The following is a 20,797-nucleotide window of genomic DNA, read 5'->3' on the forward strand; positions in this document are numbered from 1 at the left end:
ACCTCCTTTATTAACTTATTTAGCGGCGGAGAATGGGAATCAGACCTGTGGAGTTCCCAATATTTTTTATCATTGGTCTGTCAGTGTTCTAAAGTGACCACACAACTACATGGTCTCATTCAGGATGTCTCAAAGACTTATAAAGTAAGAATTATTTAAAAGCCACGGAGCACACTTTCTTATAGGTAGTGGCTTTCCAGGGCTGCGTAGAACAATGTTATTTTAGTAACAGCAGATGTTTATTCTAAGTTTTTGGCCATAAACCACCATTGTGTTCAGTAGGGGAATAATGAATATATGAATGAATGAATGAGCACATTTCCTTTCTCTCATGGAGTTTTCCTGATATGGTTTTTTAGTTTTTCCAAACTTTTTTTCAGTTGGAACATTTGGATAACTCAGAAGTGGTAATGTTTAATATTAATAACATAAAGAAAATTAATGTGGAATAACATTTTAAAGTGGGCTTTATTTAGCAACATACATACAGGGAATATTTGAGGATTTTGAGATAATGATGGTAGTAGGGCAGCCAGGTGGTGCAGTGGATACAACACTGGGTCTGGAATCAGGAATCCATCCTGTGTGACCTTGGGCAAGTCATATAACCTGCATTTGCCTCATTTCCTCAAGTGTAAAATGGGGATCATAATGGCGTCTGCCTCCCTGGGTTGTTTTGTGGATCAAGTGAGATAATATTTGTAAAGCATTGAGTGCCTGGCACATAGTAGGTGCTGTGTAAATGCTAGCTGTTGTTGTCATAAAGGGTTTACACAGGAGTTATCGTGGATAAAGTGCTGAACTCGTAGTCAGGAAGATCTGACTGCAGATACTCTTCAGACACTTAGTAAGTTCCTTGGTGTCAGTTTTCTTGTCCGTAAAATGACGATAATCACAGCACTTGCCTCACCGGATCCTTGCCAAGATCAAATGAAGTAACGTCGTAAAGCACTTTCCAAGCCTTAAAGTGAGATATAAATGCTAGTTCTTCTCATAGAGAATGACACATATGTTGTATTTGCTGTCCTTTGACTTAGTGTTCATATTTATTTATTTTGGGGCATTTTAATCACTTTATTTGCATACTTCCAAGTTGCTTTACAAAATGACTGTACCATTTCGCAGCTCCACCAATAATGTATTAGTGTACCTATCTTTTTTTTTTAAGGTGGACACAATCTTTAAATTTATTTAATATATTTAGTTTTCAGCATTGATTTTCACAAAAGTTTGAATTACGAATGTTTTTCCCGTTTCTACCCTCCCCCCACTCCAAGATGGCGTATATTCTGGTTGCCCCGTTCCCCAGTCAGCCCTCCCATCTGTCACCCCACTCCCCTCCCATCCCCCTTTCCCTTCTTCTCTTGTAGGGCAAGATAAATTTCTGTGCCCCATTGCCTGTGTATCTTATTTCCTAGTTGCATGAAAAAACTTTTTTGTTGTTGTTGTTGTTTTTGAACGTCTGCTTTTAAAACTTTGAGTTCCAAATTCTCTCCCCTCTTCCCTCCCCACCCACCCTCCCTAAGAAGGCAAGCAATTCAACATAGGCCACATGCGTATCATTATGTAAAACCCTTCCACGATACTCATGTTGTGAAAGATTAACTATGTTTTGCTCCTTCCTAACCTATCCCCCTTTATTGAATTTTCTCCCTTGACCCTGTCCCTTTTCGAAAATGTTTGTTTTTGATTACCTCCTCCCCCTATCTGCCCTCCCTTCTATCGTCCCCCCCTTTTTAATCTTCTTCTTCCTTCTTTCCTGTGGAGTAAGATACCCAATTGAGTGTGTATGGTATTCCCTCCTCAGGTCAAATCCGATGAGAGCAAGAGTCACTCATTCCCCCTCACCTGCCCCCACTTCCCTTCCTACAGAACCTCTTTTTCTTGCCACTTTTATTCGAGATAATTTACCCCATTCTATCTCTCCCTTTCTCCCTCTCTCAATATATTCCTCTCTTATGCCTTAATTTGATTTTTTTTTTAGATATCATCCCTTCGTATTCAACTCACCCTGTGCCCTTTGTGTGTGTGTGTGTATCTATATATATACCTACATATATACATACATAGACACACACATATGTGTATATATGTATATACATATATATATGCATATTCCTTTCAGCTACTAAGATATTGAGGTCTCATGAATCATACACATCATCTTTCCATGTAGGAATGTAAACAAAACAGTTCAACTTTAGTAAGTCCCTCATGATTTCTCTTTCTTGTTTACCTTTTCATGCTTCTCTTGATTCTTGTGTTTGAAAGTCAAATTTTCTATTCAGCTCTGGTCTTTTCACTGAGAAAGCTTGAAAGTCCTCTATTTTATTGAAAATCCATATTTTGCCTTGGAGCATGATACTCAGTTTTGCTGGGTAGGTGATTCTAGGTTTTAATCCTAGCTCCATTGACCTCCGGAATATATCATATTCCAAGCCCTTCGGTCCCTTAATGTGGAAGCTGCCAGATCCCGTGTTATCCTGATTGTTTTTCCACAATATTCAAATTGTTTCTTTCTGGCTGCTTGCAGTATTTTCTCCTTGACCTGGGAGCTCTGGAATTTGGTGACAATGTTCCTAGGAGTTTTCTTTTTGGGATCTATTTAAGGAGGCGATCTGTGGATTCTTTCAATTTCTATTTTGCCCTCTGGCTCTAGAATATCAGGGCAGTTCTCCTTGATAATTTCTTGAAAGATGGTATCTAGGCTCTTTGTTTGATCATGGCTTTCAGGTAGTCCAGTAATTTTTAAATTATCTCTCCTGGATCTATTTTCCAGGTCAATGGTTTTTCCAATGAGATATTTGACATTGTCTTCCATTTTTTTCATTCCTTTGGTTCTGTTTTATAATATCTTGATTTCTTATAAAGTCACTAGCTTCCACTTGTTCCAATCTCATTTTTAAGGCAGTATTTTCTTCAGTGGTCTTTTGGACCTCCTTTTCCATTTGGCTAATTCTGCCTTTCAAGGCATTCTTCTCCTCATTGGCTTTTTGGAGCTCTTTTGACATTTGAGTTAGTCTATTTTTTAAAGTGTTGTTTTCTTCAATATTTTTTTCAGTATTTTTTTGGATCTCCTTTAGCAAGTCATTGACTTGTCTTTCATGGTTTTCTCGCATCCTTCTCATTTCTCGTCCCAATTTTTCCCCTACTTCTCTAACTTGCTTTTCCAACTCCTTTTTGAGCTCTTCCATGGCCTGGGACCAGTTCATGTTTTTTTTGGAGGCTTTTGTTGTAGGCTCTTGGACTCTGTTGACTTCTTCTGGCTGTATGTTTTGGTCTTCTTTGTCACCAAAGAAAGAATCCAAAGTCTGAAACTGAATCTGGGTGCGTTTTCGCTGCCTGGCCATGTTCCCAGCCAACTAACTTGACCCTTGAGTTTTTCGTCGGGGTATGACTGCTTGTAGAGCAAAGAGTACTTTGTTCCAGGCTTGAGGGGATGCACTGTTGTTTTCAGAGCTATTACAGCCAGCTCTGCCACACCAGCACTCCTCCTTCCTCAAGAACCACCAACTGGGACCTGACGCAAATCTTTAGCAGGCTCTGCACTCTTGCTCTGATCTGCCACTTCATTCCTCCCACCAGGTGGGCCTGGGGCCAGAAGTAACTGCAGCTGTAGTTTTGTAGCTGCACCTCCCCTGCTGCCCCTGGGGCAGTGCGCAAACTCTGTCCCCCGCAGCTTTTCCCACTTACCTTCTCTGTTGTCTTTGGTGTTTGTGGGTTGAGAAGTCTGGTAACTGCCGCAGCTCACTGATTCAGGGTGCTAGGGCCGGTGCTGCCCGGTTCCTGGTCTGGTTGGTCCTGCTGCCTCCCACGCTGAGCTCTGCTCCCCTCCAGTCTGTGTACGATAGACCTCATCCAGTGACCATCCAGGCTGTCCTGGGCTGGATCCCTGCTTCCCTCTGCTATTTTGTGGGTTCTGCAGTTCTACAATTTGTTAAGAGCCATTTTTTATAGGTTTTTGGAGGGACCTGGCAGGGAGCTCACGCAAGTCCCAACTTTCCAGCCGCCATCTTGGCTCCACCAGTGTTCATATTTATGTAGTGTCTTGGAGTCATTCTGTACATTGGCCTTGTGTCCCCAGCTAAACTATAATTTTTTGGAAAGGAGCTCTGTCTTAGACAAATCTCTGTCCCCTACAGTGCTTAGCGCAGTGGGTGCTCAAATAGTCACTGAATTGACTTAAATGTAGGCGATCAGCGATTTATGCATCGTACCTCTTGTGACATGGGGTTTCACATTCTAATCATTTATTCATTTAACTAATGCTTTCAAACCAAAAGATCAGAAATGTCTTCACATTTGCCTAACTAGCTGATTTTTAATGAATCTATCATTCCAATAAACACATTAATTATAGATATGTGTAGTATGTTAGCTTTGCTGAAGATTTTGTTGTTTATTTGCTAATTAATTAATTATGGCATTAATTAGTCATTATTATTTAATTAATTTATTTATTAATGGCATTAGCAACTAGTCTGATTGATGCATTGTACCTCTTGTGAAGCTTGGAGTTTCACATTCTAATCATTTATTCATTTAATGCTTTCATACCAAAAGATCAGAAATGTCTATGCATTTGAGTAATTAGCTTATTTTTAATGAATCTATAATTCCACTAAACATATTAACCCTAGTTATGTACAGCCTTGCTGAAGATCTTGCTGTTATTTTCAGAAGTGACTGATGGATGGACAGTCTATGTATATATGACATTGAAGTTAGAGTGTGTGGTCACAGGGTTATTAATATATAACCGTGCTACATTCTATATACAGAGACTAGCCCATGTATACAGAAAAGTTTAGGGCCATTTGAAAAATTTAAGATTGTTAATTTTTACATGTCCTAAACAAACTAAACAAAACCTCCCTCAGGTGACCCTTCTGGTGATCTTCTGTCTTCCCGCCTCCTCAAAGCCTCAATACCTTCTAATGGATTTCATTGTCTGCGACTTTTATGCCCATGAAAAGTGTAAATAACTGCATTTTCATCCATAATTCAACTATTATTTCAAGTTTTGAGTATTTTTGAGTTGTTAGTTTTTTCTTATTGAGGCATGGCTAAGACAAAGATGGGTAGTTGTATCCCAAGAATGGTGGGTTTTTGCATATGAGCCATGATATGTATATCTTTGTGTTATATGTGTATATAGGTGTCTTCTCCTTCTTCTTCTGTTAAGTGACTTGCCCAGGGTCACATAGCTAGTAAATGTTTGAGGCTGGATTTGATCGCAGATCCTCCTGACTTCAGGGCCTTTGATCTATCCACCGTACTACCTAGCTGCCCCTGTTGGTAATATTCTGGCAAATAGATGTTTATATTATAGACCATCTGCTATAGACCGTATCACTGAAGGTTTCTAGTCACCTAGTTTATATAAACAAATTTATGTATATGCATGCAAATAGTTCAACTTAGTATCGTGTTCTTAAAGGAGATTGTTGAGTTTTCTTCCTAGAATTCACACTAATCTTACCAGCTCATATGACTGGTTTTCGTGCAGCATGTGAACTTTGGAAATGTTTGGTCACAAGACTTCTTGTTGATCTAATGATGTGGGGAAACTTGGTGAAGGAAATTGTTTGAACTTGTTAGTAACAAAGTATGGACTATTAATTAATATTAGTTTATTATTAGTTTAAATATTAGTTTAAAAAAATTTCGTTGAGCTGTCCACATCCAGAGAAAGAATTACAGAGTCTAAATGCAGATCCAAGCATACTATTTTCTCTCTCTTTTTGGTTTTGTTTTGTTTCTTTTTTCTCATGGTTCATTACATTGGTTATAAGCCTTCTTTACGACATAACTAATGTGAAAATATGTTCAATATGAAAGTATATGTAGAGCCTATATCAGATTGCATGTCGTCTTGGGGAGGGGAGAAGGGAGAGTGGGGGAGAAAATTTAAAACTCAAAAGCTTGTGGAACTGAATGTTGAAAACTAAAAATAAATTTTAAAAACTTCATCGATACCTGGAGCTGTTTTCTTGTTTCACTGTTCTATAAAGTTAAAGCACTTCTTAATTTCAGGTTGTACTTGGGGGGGGGAACGTTAATCTCGGGTATGATCTATTTATGCTCTATTACACAAAATTACTCTATTTTCATGTGTTGGTTTTGTGTTCTAGGTATCGTTTTAACCTAGGCCAATGGGTGAGAATGTTGTTATGAAGTAGCCAATTGGTTATAGCTCTATAAAAATTTATGCCTTTTTTTTTATAGGCAAGGATTATTGCAAAGTCATATTTCCCTACGAAGCACAGAATGAGGACGAACTGACAATCAGAGAAGGCGACATAGTCACCCTTGTCAATAAGGTAACTGGCACATTCTCTGTTCTGGTATGGACGTGTTGTGTCTATCCTCGAGGCTAACTTGCTGATTGATATTAGACACAAAGTAGGTGGTTTTAATTCTCACGCAGATGGATTTTTGAGCTAGCCACTAAGGTTTAGGGGTGTCATGAGGTTTTCCACCTTTTTATTCATCATTCTTCCCCCTTAATTCTAGTGTTTTCTCCCTGCTCATTATTTGCCATTTATCCTGGGTATAGCTTGCTATATCTTATATGCCTGCTATGTTGATATATGTTTGCTTACATGTTGTCTTTCACATTAGATTGTAAGCTCTTCGAGGGCAGGGATCATCTTTTGGCTCTTTTTGTATCCTCAGCACTTACACAGTGTCTGGCACATAGTAGGTGCTTAACAAATGTCGATTGATTTAGAAAGTCCTGTGACTCTGTGTAAAGTAATTAAACACCCAGTGAATAGATGCTCCTTGTTTGAGTGCCATTTCCAGATTTTCACAATCCATTGGAATAATCCTGTTTCCAGATGTGAGAAGCCAGAAGGTGTCCTGAGTATATGGGTTCCCTAGTCACAGTGGCAGAAACATTTTTCATGCCCCGCAATGTGCTTTCTTTAAACATAAGACCTGAAAGAGCAGTTTGACAGAGAGCTTATATTTTCATTAAAAACATGAAAACAAAAGAATGTGTAAGAACGGAGAACAAAGATGTCATTTGTCATTTAGATCAGTCATCCTGCCTGAGAGAAGTGTATTTCTGCTATTTGGACTAGGACAGTAAGAAGAATTAACTGTTACTGTAGAACTAATACTGTAAATGTACCCAAGTCAAAAAATAAGTAAAATGTGTTTTAAGAAGACACTGTAATTACAGTTTCATAGGATAGCATTGAACAAATAAATAAAAATGAATGAGTGAAAAGGCATTTATGAAACATTTTACTGTGTGCGAAGAGCCAATGCTAAACACGGTGTTACAAATAGAAGAGCAAGGAAGTCCCTCCTCTCAAGAAGCTCACTTTCTAGTCCTGGTAGAGGTAACATCAGGGAAGGAGATAGTAGTAGAATAGATAGATGGGTTTTATTTGAACAATTTCAATTTTTCAAGGTGAATGGAGGAAGGGAAGGAAATCAGAATTTGATTACCCTAGAAAGCAGTCTTACATTTGGTGGCAGACTGGTGGGATAAACCTCCCCTTTTGGGGTGTGGTTTTCTACAGACGGAGGAAAGGGTTCTGAATGCAGTTATATCAGAAAAGACTGAGAAGGAACAGGTTTGTCCCTGAAAGCACCAACGTTGGTGCAGTTTGACCTGCACAGGTCAGCCAGACCTATGGGAGCAGCTTAGGATAGTTTGTGGATTTGCCATTGCTGTTGGATTTACCACATCTTGAATCCAAGGTACCCACACAAATTTGGAGGACCCGTATAGCTCATTCTGAGCAAATGCTGAACGTCATCTCTTCTGATTTCTTTAATAACTCCAGTGTGGTAAAGTACTTTTTTGAAATAACACTCCAGTCTTCCTCTCCTTGATTATTATGACATTTGACAGATTCCCAGAATGCTCTGCCATTTTCAAAATGCTTTCCACATACATTATTTCACTGGATCCACGAGAAGACACAAAACTAACACTGTCAGCCTCATTTTCCAGTATAGGGCACTGAAGCTGAGGTTGAGTAGTAATTTCTTTGCTGTCACACAGCTATTCAGTGGTAGAGCCAGGCCTGGTTTTCTTCTGCTGTACCCTACAGCCTGTATTGTTTCGACTGTTTTAAAAAATATATTATCCCCTTGTTACTCAGGGTAAAAAAAAGGGGGAGGAATTTTGTTTGGGCGTAATTCTTCAGTACCAGTAAGGGGAATTTTTTCCCCTTTTCTTTGGCTGCATAACCTCTTATTCTAGTGCTTTGAGAGCTTATATATAACAAGTATGTTTAATGTTTATATAAGTTATATAGCCTTTTTTACTTGTGTGATTTAGATAACCTTTAATAGGGAGATAGAATAACTCAGGAAGTTATTAAGTGTGGCTGAAGGATGAAAGTTATTATCTTACTTGGGAAATTATATTCTTTTGCTCTTAATTATAGAAGAGACACCTCCTTGTAGAGATGAAAGTCCATTCTTTGCACTTAGGTCTATGTTTCATCTAAAATTTATTCTTTTCAAAACATCTCAGCTTCTTAGTTATAAAGAATGACATCTCTGTCCAGTAAATGGAAATGATGAATAAGTTATGGGTAGATCTTCTTTTTAAAAATTATCTCACTTTTTATTTATAGCTTTTGTTTTTCCATCATGTTCATTATCAGTATTTGTAAAGGTGGCTTTAAGCATTCTTTTTAGTGAGACCCTCTCATTCGCTTTGAGGATGATGGAAGTAGTGTGCTACAGGCATTGGCTCTAAAGTTCAGTGACCTGGGTTCTAATCTCATTTGTGATGTTTACTACTTGTGTAACCTTGGGCAAATCGCTTCATCTCCCCTGGACCTCAGTTTCCTCCTCTGTAAAATGAGGAACGTTGAACTACGTGTTCTCTGAGTTCCCTTTCAGCCCTAAATCCCGAACTCAATCTAAATTTCATGTTTTCTAGTTGAATAAGTCAGATTCAGCAGGTCTAAAATTTAACTCATTGCCCTAATCTTTCCCGCACCTTCCCATTCTCTATCCCCTAGAGCCAGAACTTTTAACTATCCAACTCTTCCTCCTCTTTAGCCCTTCATATCTAATCGTGCCCCAAATACTATTGCTTCCTCTTTTTAAAAAATGTCTCTCTTTTACTCTGCGGTTCCTTTTTATTCCTACTGCTAACTCCTCATGTTCTGATCCCTGTCACCTCACACCTGGGTTGTTGCAGTAGTCTCCTAGGGACGATGAGTGTTTGAGTGACTTGTCTGAGGTCCTGAGGCTAGGATGTGTCATTAGCACGTCTTCCTGACTCAAACTCTGACTCCTTGTCTAGCAAACCAGGCTGTCTAGACACAGATCTTTTTCACTCTTTAGACATGTAGTTATTAAGCTAGGTCCCCCTCGTTCTGATATTTTTACATTTGAGTTTTTGAAATCTAATGCAAATTTTATACAGTCTTTCAGAAGTGTCCAAATCTACATGACCTCATGGACAGTTTTCTTGGCAAAGATATTGGAGTGTTTTGCCATTCCCTTCTACAGTGTGTCCCCATTTTGAACTCAGGTCTTTATCCCAGGGGTGGGGAACCTTCGGCCTCAAGGCCACAAGTGGCCCTCTAGATCACAGAACTTCACTGAACAAATCCCTTTAGTAAAAGGATCTGTCCTGTAAAACTCGGACTCAGTCAAAAGGCTGCACCCAAGGACCTAGAAAGCCACAGGTTCCCCATCCCTGCTCTATCCACCAAGCCACCTAGCTGCCTTTAGTGCAGAACTTTATGTTTATCTGCATTATTTTTTACTTTGTTATTTCAGATCACATCCTCTCATCTTCGGAGATTATTTTGAATCTTGGTACTGTTACTTGTCTACCTTCTTAGTAAGCTTACTTCCCCCCTACCCCCACATTCATGCTGTCCAAAGGATTTTTTTTTAAAAGATTATGCTAGAACTTCAGGCTGTATGCTAATAATGATGGAGATGATGCTTGTGCTCGAATTAAGTAAACTTAGACGGTGTTAACAATTCAAAAGCAAAAATCGCCTTGTATTAATGCTTCTGATAATGGGAAAGTATTGTGAATGTTACAGAAAAATGCTTGTTTTTTTGGCGTTAAAGCTCTCACCATTTAACATCATGCCTTTCCATAAGAAGTGTCCAGTCAGTGTTTAGTGAGTGATTGGAAGGTTGGAGGAGAATCTTTGGATTCATCTTCACATCCATTCATTTCATCTTTTGGGATCATCTTGTAAAATATAATAAATGTAGGTTCTGGTGTGTCTGCACATCACAGCTTTTTTGGACATGTATGAGTGGAGCGAGAAGCCTGGAATTCCTTGTCCCTGACTGTAACTACTGTTGCCTTATGTTATTTTATTTACCTTGAGTCCTGTCTGATGTTTTCATCTCGTTAGCATCAAGCTCTCTCCCTCAGCATTACTTTTTCAGGCAGTGAATGGGCTGATAGCGATGGCAGTCACTTTTTTAAAAATCCACAATATCATTTTCATGTAGTTTTCAAAAAAAATGAGTCAAACCATTTAAATTGACGCATAAGAATATATTCCAGTGCCTGGAGGAAGTATATGAAAAGCTCTAACATATTTGTATCTCTCCTGGAAACTGAGATTCAGTGTGGCAATTAAGAGAAATTCTGCTTTTGTATATTTATACAAAAGCTGCTGTGGATTCTGGAATTATCCCTCCAATGCGTAGCACACCTGTTTTCAGCTGTTATTTCAAGTTTACTCAAAAATACTTTTATGCTTCCTGGGTTGTTGCCACCTACTTCCCTGAAATCTTGACTTAAGTTCAGATTATATTTGAAAAGGGACATGAAACCCAGGAGCTATTTTTTGCATTGTCTGGCTATCAAGTTGAAAGCTTTATGGGAGAAAAAGGGAAGAATGGCTAAATAAAGCAGCAAATTTTCAACCTTTTTTCAACGTATTCTTCTTTTGACCTTGGATAAGAAGGACTCTGAGACTGAATTTTCAAACAGTCTTTTTCAAACAGTCCTCATTGGTGTCTACAATAAACATGTGCTGGGAATCAGATCCTCAAGTTGATTTTTATTATAAACTCTGGTGGATAATTTTGGTAGGGACAGGCTTGTGATTCCATTGGCATATAGAGTTCCCTGGGAAGATAATTCCTTCTACCAATGCAGATTGGTGACTTTTGTGATCCTTAAAGAGCTGCCTGGGGTCCTTAAAGGTTAAATGACTTCTCCCAGGGTCCCAGATTCAGTAGGTGTCTAGGGGACCTTGACCTCTTCCGAGGCCAGCTTTCTACCCTCTATGCTACCATATTGCCCCTTGAAGCTTGATATTATGCTTATGTATCCACCACATTGCCTTGTTTATACCTCAAGGGTAAAGAATATGTCTTATTTGCATTATCTTATACATCTTTTTTATCTTCCATGAGACCAGCACAGCACTAATACATAGTGAACACTAGGTACCTTTTAAAGTTGAAATGAATCCACCCTCCATAGGGAGGTACAAATGATTCCTAAATTCTCTAGGACCTCTGGTACCCCTTGGCATCTTACATTAAAGTTAGAAAAATCCAGAGATAGATGAGTGTGGGTCAGTGGAAAGAGCCCCAAATCTGGAGTCAGAGGCGTGGAATCAGATTTCAACTCTATCATGCAATTTGGGATATTGTTATGGCTTGCATTCCAAAGATTACCGATTGTTGTTGTATTGGGAATTTGTGACCTTAAGAATCAATATGCCCACTCCATTGGAGCAAATAATTTTGGTGTATTTTCATTTCCACGTCAACCATCTTCAATTTTTCTCTTTAATGTAACCTGCAGTCTGTTGAGTCCCCCGAGGAGTGGGATCAGGGTGTCACAGTACTTGGCTTCTGCAGCATCAGTTTATAGTTTTCTGTTTAGGTGCCTGGCAGCTTCTGAAAAAGCAAACACCAGGCAGAACAACCGGATGGGCTCAGCCCTGTGTGAGTCCTAGGGTTTGGTTTCCATTTACAGCTGCACACCATTCTTTCTTAGGTGTTTCTGCCCCTTCTTTCTTCTCATTCTCAGGGCATTTTGGTTTCTTGTTCTTCTTCCTTGCTGCCTTTAACTACCTCCCTCTTGTAGTGGAGACAGCCCTGGATTTGGAGTCGGAGGACCTTCCTTGGACTCCCAGTCTGCCACTAACTAGCTGTTGGGCAAGTCGTTTAACTTCTTTGAGATGCAGTTTCCTCATCTCTCCATTCAATTAATGGCCTCCAGAGTCTGTCCTCCCAAAATCTAAGCTCATATTGGTCTGATCAGCCACCGTCGGACACAAGGAAACTTGACCCTAGCAGACTGATGTCATTTTGATCTAATTCAAGAATGAGGGACAACAACCAACAAAGGTCTCACAAACTGTGTCTCCTGTAAGAAGAAATAAAGAAGGAGGGTGGTGGGGAAGGAACCGATTCATCTACTTATATCATGTAGTGATTTCTTATCAATCAATTAATGAAGATTTATTAAGCACTTACCATGCGCCTGGCACTATACTAAGTGCAGGGGATGAAAAAAAAAAGAGGCAAAAGACAGTTCTTACCCTCAAGGAGCTTATAATCTAATGGGGGAGACAACACGCAAATATAGACAGACAGACACACACAGACACACACACACACACACACACACACACACACACACACAGAGTAAGCTATGCAGGAGGTGGAAGGTACAAGTTGCTAGCATGCAGTGACCTTACTTGAGAGGCTGTCTAGGAGGACATCTGGCCCATGAGGAGGGCCTTTGGGGTAGGTGGAAGACTCCTGGCCTGGCCCTGAGGAGACTACTTAGGAAAAGACCTAGTCTTATGGGGTGCCCCCAGGGGTAAGATTGAGGCTTGCCTTGAGATTCCTCCATGCTCAAGTCACATGATAAAGTGGGAATGAATTCCCTCTCCTCTTTTGTTTCCAAAGCTTTTAGAAAAGCTAAAAGTCCATAAGGTTGAACATGTCATTTCAAAGGTGAGGAGGAAATGAGCAGGTGTCACAGAAAGAGCCAGCGTGCTGACAGAGCCAGTGGAAAGGCCACTAAATAAAAGGGTTAAATATAGTTCTAGGAGCATGACCTTTTTTTATACACTCTAAAAATTTTACTGTGTAACGAGTGAGCAAGTCACTTGTGTCACAGAATGTCACATTATGGCCTGTCATCTCATGCCCCTACTGACATAATTTCACCCGTGGACAGAAGTCACAACATAGTCACTCCTCCAAACATTGCGAAGTTGAGAATAAAACTTGAGATTGATCTGGCTCCTTGTCAGTGGGGGACCAAGAAATGGTGGCAGATGGAGGTAATGAGGATGGGTTTAAATGCAGGTTTTGGTGAAGATCTTTCTTCTTCTGGACATATTTGCTGTCAAAACACTAGGCTTTGTAATGGGCTAAAGTGTTAAGGATCGGTATGTGAAACAAAATTATTTTTTGACTTACTGATAAACAGTCAGAAATTCCTTCTGGCCATTCAGCTGTTCATGGCTGGAAATTTTTCCGTTGCTAATAGTTCGTTAGTACACATGGGCCTGCTGCTTTTATCTCTCAACTTCATCTTTCTGGATGAGTTCAGTAATAATCTTCAAGGGCTTCCTGTAGCTTTTTCTCTTTTGATCCCAGTCCAAGAAAGTTCTCCACTTTGGTAGCAAGGGAAATGATTTTTGTAGTCCCTCTGATGCTTTCTTCAGTGGAGTGGACTGAGGACCTTTTTCTAATATTAGAGAGGAAGTTATAGTTACTCAGAAACCTGAGATGGTGACTTTTTCTCATCCATCTCCATTCTCTTGCAGTTGTACCAAGAAATTTCAAACTTTGTTGGTGAATAAGAAGTGGTCATTTCCAACCATACTGTTCATTCCTCTAATTTGGGGTCATCTCTACTTCCTGCTCATTCTAATTGTTTTTCAGCTTGACTTCTCTAATTAATTGTATTTACCTAACCTCATTCTTCTGACTATCGGAAAGCTCTTTTATATTCATAATCATATTTTACAATTTTAGAGCTGACTGGCAATATGGAAATTGACTTTTTTTTAAAGAAAGGAAAAGCATTTTTAAAAAATCTTTCTTTCAAACTTAGTTCTGTACTTAAAAATAATGACTCTTTTCAATAAGATGAATTCCTGCCCTTTTCAAAAACCCTCTTATAGGCAATACATGATCTTGCTCTAAGATATTGCTTATTTTCTGAAGAGTTGAGGGGGAAAAATTGTATTGTACCAATACCTTACTGTGTGACATTGGGAAGTGACTCTCCTCCACAAACCTCTATTTGCTCAACTGTAGAATGAAAGAGATTGACTACCAGGGATGGGGAACCTGTAGCCTCAAGGCCACATGTGACCTTCTAGATTATTCTTAGATGTGGCCTTTTGACTGAGTCCAAGGTCTATAGAACAAATCGTTATGGAATTTGTTCTGTGAAGTTTGGATTCAGTCAGAAGACTGCACTCGAGGACCTGAGGGCTACATGTGGCCTGGAGGCTGTAGGTTCCCCACCCTGGTAGCCAATCTTAAAGTTCCCTTCAGATTCTACCATCTATGACTATGATGTCTCTCTTCTTCTTCTCCTCCTCCTCCTCTTCCTCCTCCACCTCCTCATCCTTCTTCTTGAGAAGTTTCTGAGTAACTTCTCCTCATCCTTCTTTTTCTCTTCCTCTTCCTCCTCCTTCCTCTTCCTCTTCCTCTTCTTCTTTTTCCTCTCCTTCTGCTCCTCCTCCTTTTCTTCCTTCTCTTCCTCCTCCTCGTCCTTCTTGAGAAGTTTCTGAGTAACTTCTTCTCCTTCTCATCCTTTTTTTCTCATCCTCCTCTTCTTCCTCCTCCTTCTTCCTCTTCTTTCTTCTTCTCCTTCTCCTCCTCATCTTCCTTCTCCTTCTTTCCCTCCTATAGTAGTCAGCCCATCAGTGCTCCACCATCGTGGGGCCCAGAGAAACACCCAGGTTCTGCTCTCCTTTATGCAAGTATTCTTCCCTTCCAGGACTCCTGGAGAGGCTCACAAGGGTACCCTTTCCTAATAACTGAGAAAATTGAGTAAATCTTCAGAAAAAAGACCAGCCTTTACTGGGGAGAGGCTGTCAGATCTAGCCTAGAAACAAGCAGGGCTCCCTATTTCCAACTTAAGGTCCCACAGATTAGAGGCAATTAATCAGATACAAATGAAGACATTTTGAGAAGTTACTGGAGGAGAGAATCAGTATATAAAGGAAATATTTGCTGAGAAGTCACCAACTCTCTGTGGCATGAATCCCTCATCTGTAAAATGTGGGAGTTGGACCAAATCTTCTTAAAGATTCATTCTAACTTTAAAAATCTGTGGTCCTCAGGAATTTTCTTAATATTATCAGTATAATCTAAATTATATCCAGTGAGTGCAATAGGAGAGACAAAATTTAAAATATTCCATGCCCAGGCATGTCAAACTGCGGAATAGAATGAGGATACCTTTGGGCCTAAATAATAGAAGCCTCTTTTCTTGTTTGACTTACAAATTGGCCCTGAAATTAGGCTGTTCTCAATCTCTCTGAAAGAAAGAGTTTCAAAGAGTTTTGGGTCTTGGAAGGACTATAACCTCCCAGAATGATAACCTTATATGGTGAGACTCATTTGGATGCAGGTGTTCAGGTTTAAGAAAAAAAGAAAAGGTGTTCCTGCTTTTTAACGGTTAGCTCCAATATAAGTCAAACACAGCCCTCTGAGAATAGCACACATGAATTAACATGGACAGCCCAGTCTTGGAGACTAGAAGGAAGAAGATGTAATCCACCTTAAAACATCGCTGAGGAGGTGAAGTTGTGTCTCCTCCCTGTCTTCCCAACAACAAAAGAGAAATAGCCTCGAGGAAACAGGACAGATGCTCAAAGAAAGGCCAGTGTTTCCTAGAAGCTTTACCTCATGACAGCGAGATCAATTATAGAGGGTTCTGAGAAACTGTTGAGAAAGTTTGCAGATTTATTTTAAAAATAGCTTTTTTTTTTCCTCTCTTGATCTTACCCTCATCACCCACTCCCCCAGCCCCAGGCCCATTTTCACCCTCTGATGGGTCTTGTTCTTAGCCTTGCCCCTGGTTATATTTTGTCCATTTCTCCTTGGATTCTGGAGCCAGCAGAGGAGTGAAAAGCCTCTCTGATTCCCTTGATGACCTGAAAATTTGCTTCGCTTAATTACGAAAAGAGCAGGGCCATGCAAGTTTGAGGGTTGTTACCCAGTTTAATTAAAAACCTATTTCTTTCCTGGTGTGAGTTAAGTATCATTCCCCCTCCAGTTGCAGCTTCCTAGACTTTCTCGATTTAGGTTCCGGGGCCTGGTCTGGTTAATTAATGGCTCAGTTAAAACCTCAAGCAACAGAGATACAGTATGCTGAGGCAGCCCTTTTTTCTGCTCCCTGCAAGCTGAGAACTAACTTTTCCTCTTATAAGGGAAACTTCTTTACTCTTAGCCTCTCCTGGAAACTCCACAAGATTCAGTGGTCAGAGCTGAAGACAGTTAAAGGATAATTATAAGAGAGACATCAGACTTCTCCTTGTAGCTCATTCTTCTGCCTCCAGGAAGGAATTCCAACTAAATCAGTTGGGATGCACTGATCATTCAATAAACTGGACTAGAGAATTCCTGGACAATGAGTTCTGGGTCTTTACTGAGGCCCCGTTGTGATCATACTCACCCTGGGTCAGAAAGGCCAAGGGAGCTAATAACAGGAATTGGAGTAAAATAAATAACCTAGGGATTGGCAGAAGAATAGGGGAAACTTGGAGGGGTTTACAAAATTTTGACTAAGTGGCAAAGGAGAAGCCTGACAGAAATATAAAGCATCACTGCTATAAAGGAATTCTGTTCTAGTTTTTAACTATTTCACATTAAAGTTCAGAGAAATGAGTGAGGAGAGTGCAGAAAGGAGCTGACCCTTTGTGTAATTTACAAGTTTGTAAAGTAGAAGTGAACCTTCTCAGTCACTGGGGGATTCTTACTTTCAGATGTTATATGTGTGTATATTTAATATATACGTGTATGTATATATTCCGTATGTGTCTATGTTACACATATTTATATATGTGTACACACACATACACACAGATTCTTCCACCTAAGGTTGAGAAAAACTAAAAGACCTAGAGACCAAGAAAGATCAAAATTTTTAAGAATATTTAAAAAATAACTAATGTTCATAAGATGTCTTCAAGATTGCAAGGGATGCAATTTCCCTTTGATAGACAGCAAGCTGTGACCAAGTGGTGAGAAAATCTTGAGAAAAGCCCCTAGGGGAGAGCAAATTAACAGTTGAGATAAATAGGCTTGAAAATATTGGAACTAGGTTAAGTGGGTATTTATCTTATTTTAGGTTGTTCTGTTATTTTGAGATTTGCCTTTACTAGGACACACTGCTATGCGCATTACTTAAAATACGTTTTTTATGCTAAGGTTTTGGTTTTGTAGAAAATGTATTTCATGCACCCCAAAATTGGGCCTAACAATAGATCAATAGATTGACCCTGCTTCTCACCTAGTGGCGGTTATCTGAAATGCCTAGAGGAATTAATCAGGTTTCAATAAGAAATGATTTACATGGACTCCAAACTTTAAAGTGAAAATTGTAGTCACATTCCTTCATTGATAATAACTTACTAAAAGCAGTAAGTGCCTGTGGAATGTGAAGAAGTGAATGAGATAAAAGAAATGAAAGAATAATTCTAACAATTGACTGTCATTCGTATAGAGCTGATGGCTGCCGGTGTATATTTGTCAGCTCTGACACGAGCATCCCCTAGCAATATGTGTTGTATTTTTAAAATGACAGGACCTGGCCCTTAACACTGGGTTCAGTTCTAGGATCCAAAACTGAAGAGAACTGGGAAGAAGTCCAGAGAACAGCCATAAAAATGATTGAAAAGTTGGAAAATGTGCAGCAGAAACAAATGGCAATTATTCAGCCCGATGAAGAAAATATATTGGGGAGAGAATGGACGTGATTTTAAAAATTCCCTTTCAGGTTATGGCGAGTGTTTAAAGATATAGTCTTTGTTAAGAGGAGGGAACAAGAGGAAGTGGATTTAAATAGATTTAGGTGAGATATAAGGGAAAACTTCTTGACAGCGAAGAGTTTAAATTTTCGAAGAGTTTAAATTTTTTTGTTAAAATATGGTCCTGATGTATCTCTCCAATGAGATTTTTGGAGATAAGGTTAGCTGAGTTTAACTGCCAAGGATGGTTTAACGACATGTCTGAAGATAGGTGAATGAATAATTTATGACCCTTTGATTATATAGATTTTCAAGGCTGTAAGGGAAAGTTGTGGGTTTCGTTTTTGTTTTTTGTTTGGTTTTTTTGTTTTTGTTTTTTACAGAATGGCTGTGTTGGTATGGAAGAATACTGTATCTTTGTGAAATAATTTCTGTCTAAATAGAGGAGCTAAGCAGTTTGCACAGTGAGAATGAATCAATAAAGGAATGGGTACTCTTAGTTTACCCACTATCTTTATATTTCTGAAAGTGCTATCTCAATTTAAAATCATTTTGTTTCAAGCTCTCAAAGGACGCTTCTTCACCAGTTTAGAATTGCAAGGCAAGATCTCCTACTCCCACTCCCTCCTTTTACAGATGAGGCTTCTGAAGTCCGGGCAGAGAAATTACTTTCCCAAGAACCCAGGTCCTTTGAATTTAGATATAGCATTCTGGGTCTTGTGTGGTTTTTGTTTGTTTGTTTGTTTGTTTGTCTATGACCAGAAGAGGTCTATGATGATCACCATCCCGCTTCAAAAGGTATGAGCCTTATATATTCTCCTAAGTACTCTTTTTTCATGTATGTGTGTGTATGTATGTATGTATGTATGTATATGTCCATTAATTAAAATATATAGTTTATTTTGAGGTTTTGATTCTGCACAAAATGCATTCCATGTGCCCCCTGATGATTCCCATAGTTGGGTCTATGAATAAATCAGCCCTGCTGTTCACATGGAGAAGGAAATAGCAAACCACTCTAGTATCTGCCAAGAAAATGCCAGAAGGGGTCTTGAGGAGTCTGACACAACTGAAAATGACTAACTAACAACAAAGCTGTTGACCTGGTGGCGGTTATCTGAAACGCTTAAAGGAATTAATCAGGCTTCACTGAAGAATGACCTACTTAGACACACACACACACACACACACACACACACTCGCACACACTCACACACACTCATCAGTCTAGCCACCTAAGTCAAGAAGTGAGGGATACTGTAGCCTAATAGAGAGAGAGAAAGCCTTGAAGTTAGAAATACCTAGAATCAAGTCCTGCCTCTTACATACACTTGTGTGATCCTTGGGCAAGCCACAAAACCTTTTAGTGCCACAAACAATTTCTAAAACAACAGGTTTCTAAACAGCAATTTCCTTACCACGAGTTCCCTTCACCAGAGGTTCTCAAACTTTTTGGTTTCAGAACCCCTTTATGCTCTTAAAAATTATTGGGGACCGGGGCAGCTAGGTGGTGCAGTGAGTAGAGCACCGGCCTTGGAGTCAGGAGGACCTGAGTTCAAATCCGGCCTCAGACACTTGACACATTTACTAGCTGTGTGACCTTGGGCAAGTCACTTTACCCCAATGGCCCTGCCTTCCCCCGTGCAAAAAAAAAGTTATTGGGGATCCCAAAGAAATTTATTTTTGTAGGTTATATCTATCAATAATTACCATATTAGAGAGTAAGATGGATAAACTTTTAAAACAATTAATTCATTAAAAATGAGAATAATAACCATATTACACGTCAATAGTTATGTAACTATTTTCTAACACTAAAATAAATTAGTAAAAAGCGGTCCTGTTTGGCATATTTTTACAAATCTCTTTGATGTCTTGCTTAATGGGAGACACCTAGATTCTCATATCCCCTTCTGTATTCAGTCTGTTGAGATAGGTTGTTTTGGTCCAAGTATACGAAGAAAATCAAGCCTGGAAAAGGAAAGAGCATTTCAATAGGCAATAAAGTCGTCGTATTATTATGAACGTAATTTTTACCTTACCAGTCCCTGAAAGCGTGTTGAGGACTGTCGCTATACTTTGAGAACCATTGCCCTACACAAATGAATTCACAGCTTTGGTCCCCCCAAAAAGCCGTAGTGACTTATTTTTGGCATGGATGAAGAAATGAAGTATTTATTAAGCTCTTACTGTGATGAGTCTCCATCGAGTTATAGGGGTGAGGGAATGGGGATGGTGGTCGCCTGTCTGCCATTTGATGCCTTCCTTCTGTCTCTCCCTTGGGTGCCTTGCTGATTCAGCCAGGCCTGCATGCCTCCTTTGTGTGTGGCAGACAGTTGGTTAGAATTTAGTGGAGATGACTGTTCCCTTCTTCATATGTGTGGTCTGAGGGATGCTCCACTCCCAAAACATTTGTTTATCTATCAGTTGGTGTGGTGATGAGGAAGGTGGGCCCCTTCTCTACAGTGATTTCTCCCCCTCAATGATGGCTGCAGGTGCTGAGCTGGAAATAGGTCTGGTGTTTGAGGAATACGAATATTCTCTAGGTTATTGGATTCAGACCCCTGCCTATCAAGGATTGAGTCTTGGTGGTGGTGGTGGTGGTGGTAGTAGAGATGGTGGTGGTGGTGGTGGTGGTGGTTTGCTTCCCTTCTCCCCTTCAGAGTACCTTGCAGATTAAACCAGCTTGTATCTCCTCTTCTCATCCTTTTACAGGACATCGCATCCTTTCGCTATTTATTAGCCCTGTACACAGAGAGGAAAGGGAAAACCCCAAATATTCCGTTCTCTTACCTGTCTGTGCTCTGATGAGAAGTTTGAATAGAAATGAGTTTGAAACTACAAACAGATGCCCAATTTATGGACATATTTTG

The 20,797-nt window shown here is 39.6% G+C and overlaps 1 protein-coding gene across 5 annotated transcripts in view; it reads left to right on the forward strand.

Annotated features, from left to right (window-relative positions):
* The window catches only part of SH3KBP1 (SH3 domain containing kinase binding protein 1), a 455,989-nt gene that overhangs the window by 324,603 nt on the left and 110,589 nt on the right, over positions 1–20,797 (forward strand). For all 5 annotated transcript variants that reach the window (XM_036745610.1, XM_036745608.1, XM_036745609.1 and 2 more), the window contains one exon: positions 6,229–6,323. In XM_036745610.1, coding sequence (XP_036601505.1) covers positions 6,229–6,323 — 95 coding nt within the window. The remainder of the gene's footprint in view (positions 1–6,228; positions 6,324–20,797) is intronic.

The sequence above is a fragment of the Trichosurus vulpecula genome, chromosome 2 (genome assembly GCF_011100635.1).
Source record: "Trichosurus vulpecula isolate mTriVul1 chromosome 2, mTriVul1.pri, whole genome shotgun sequence".
NCBI lineage: Eukaryota > Metazoa > Chordata > Mammalia > Diprotodontia > Phalangeridae > Trichosurus > Trichosurus vulpecula.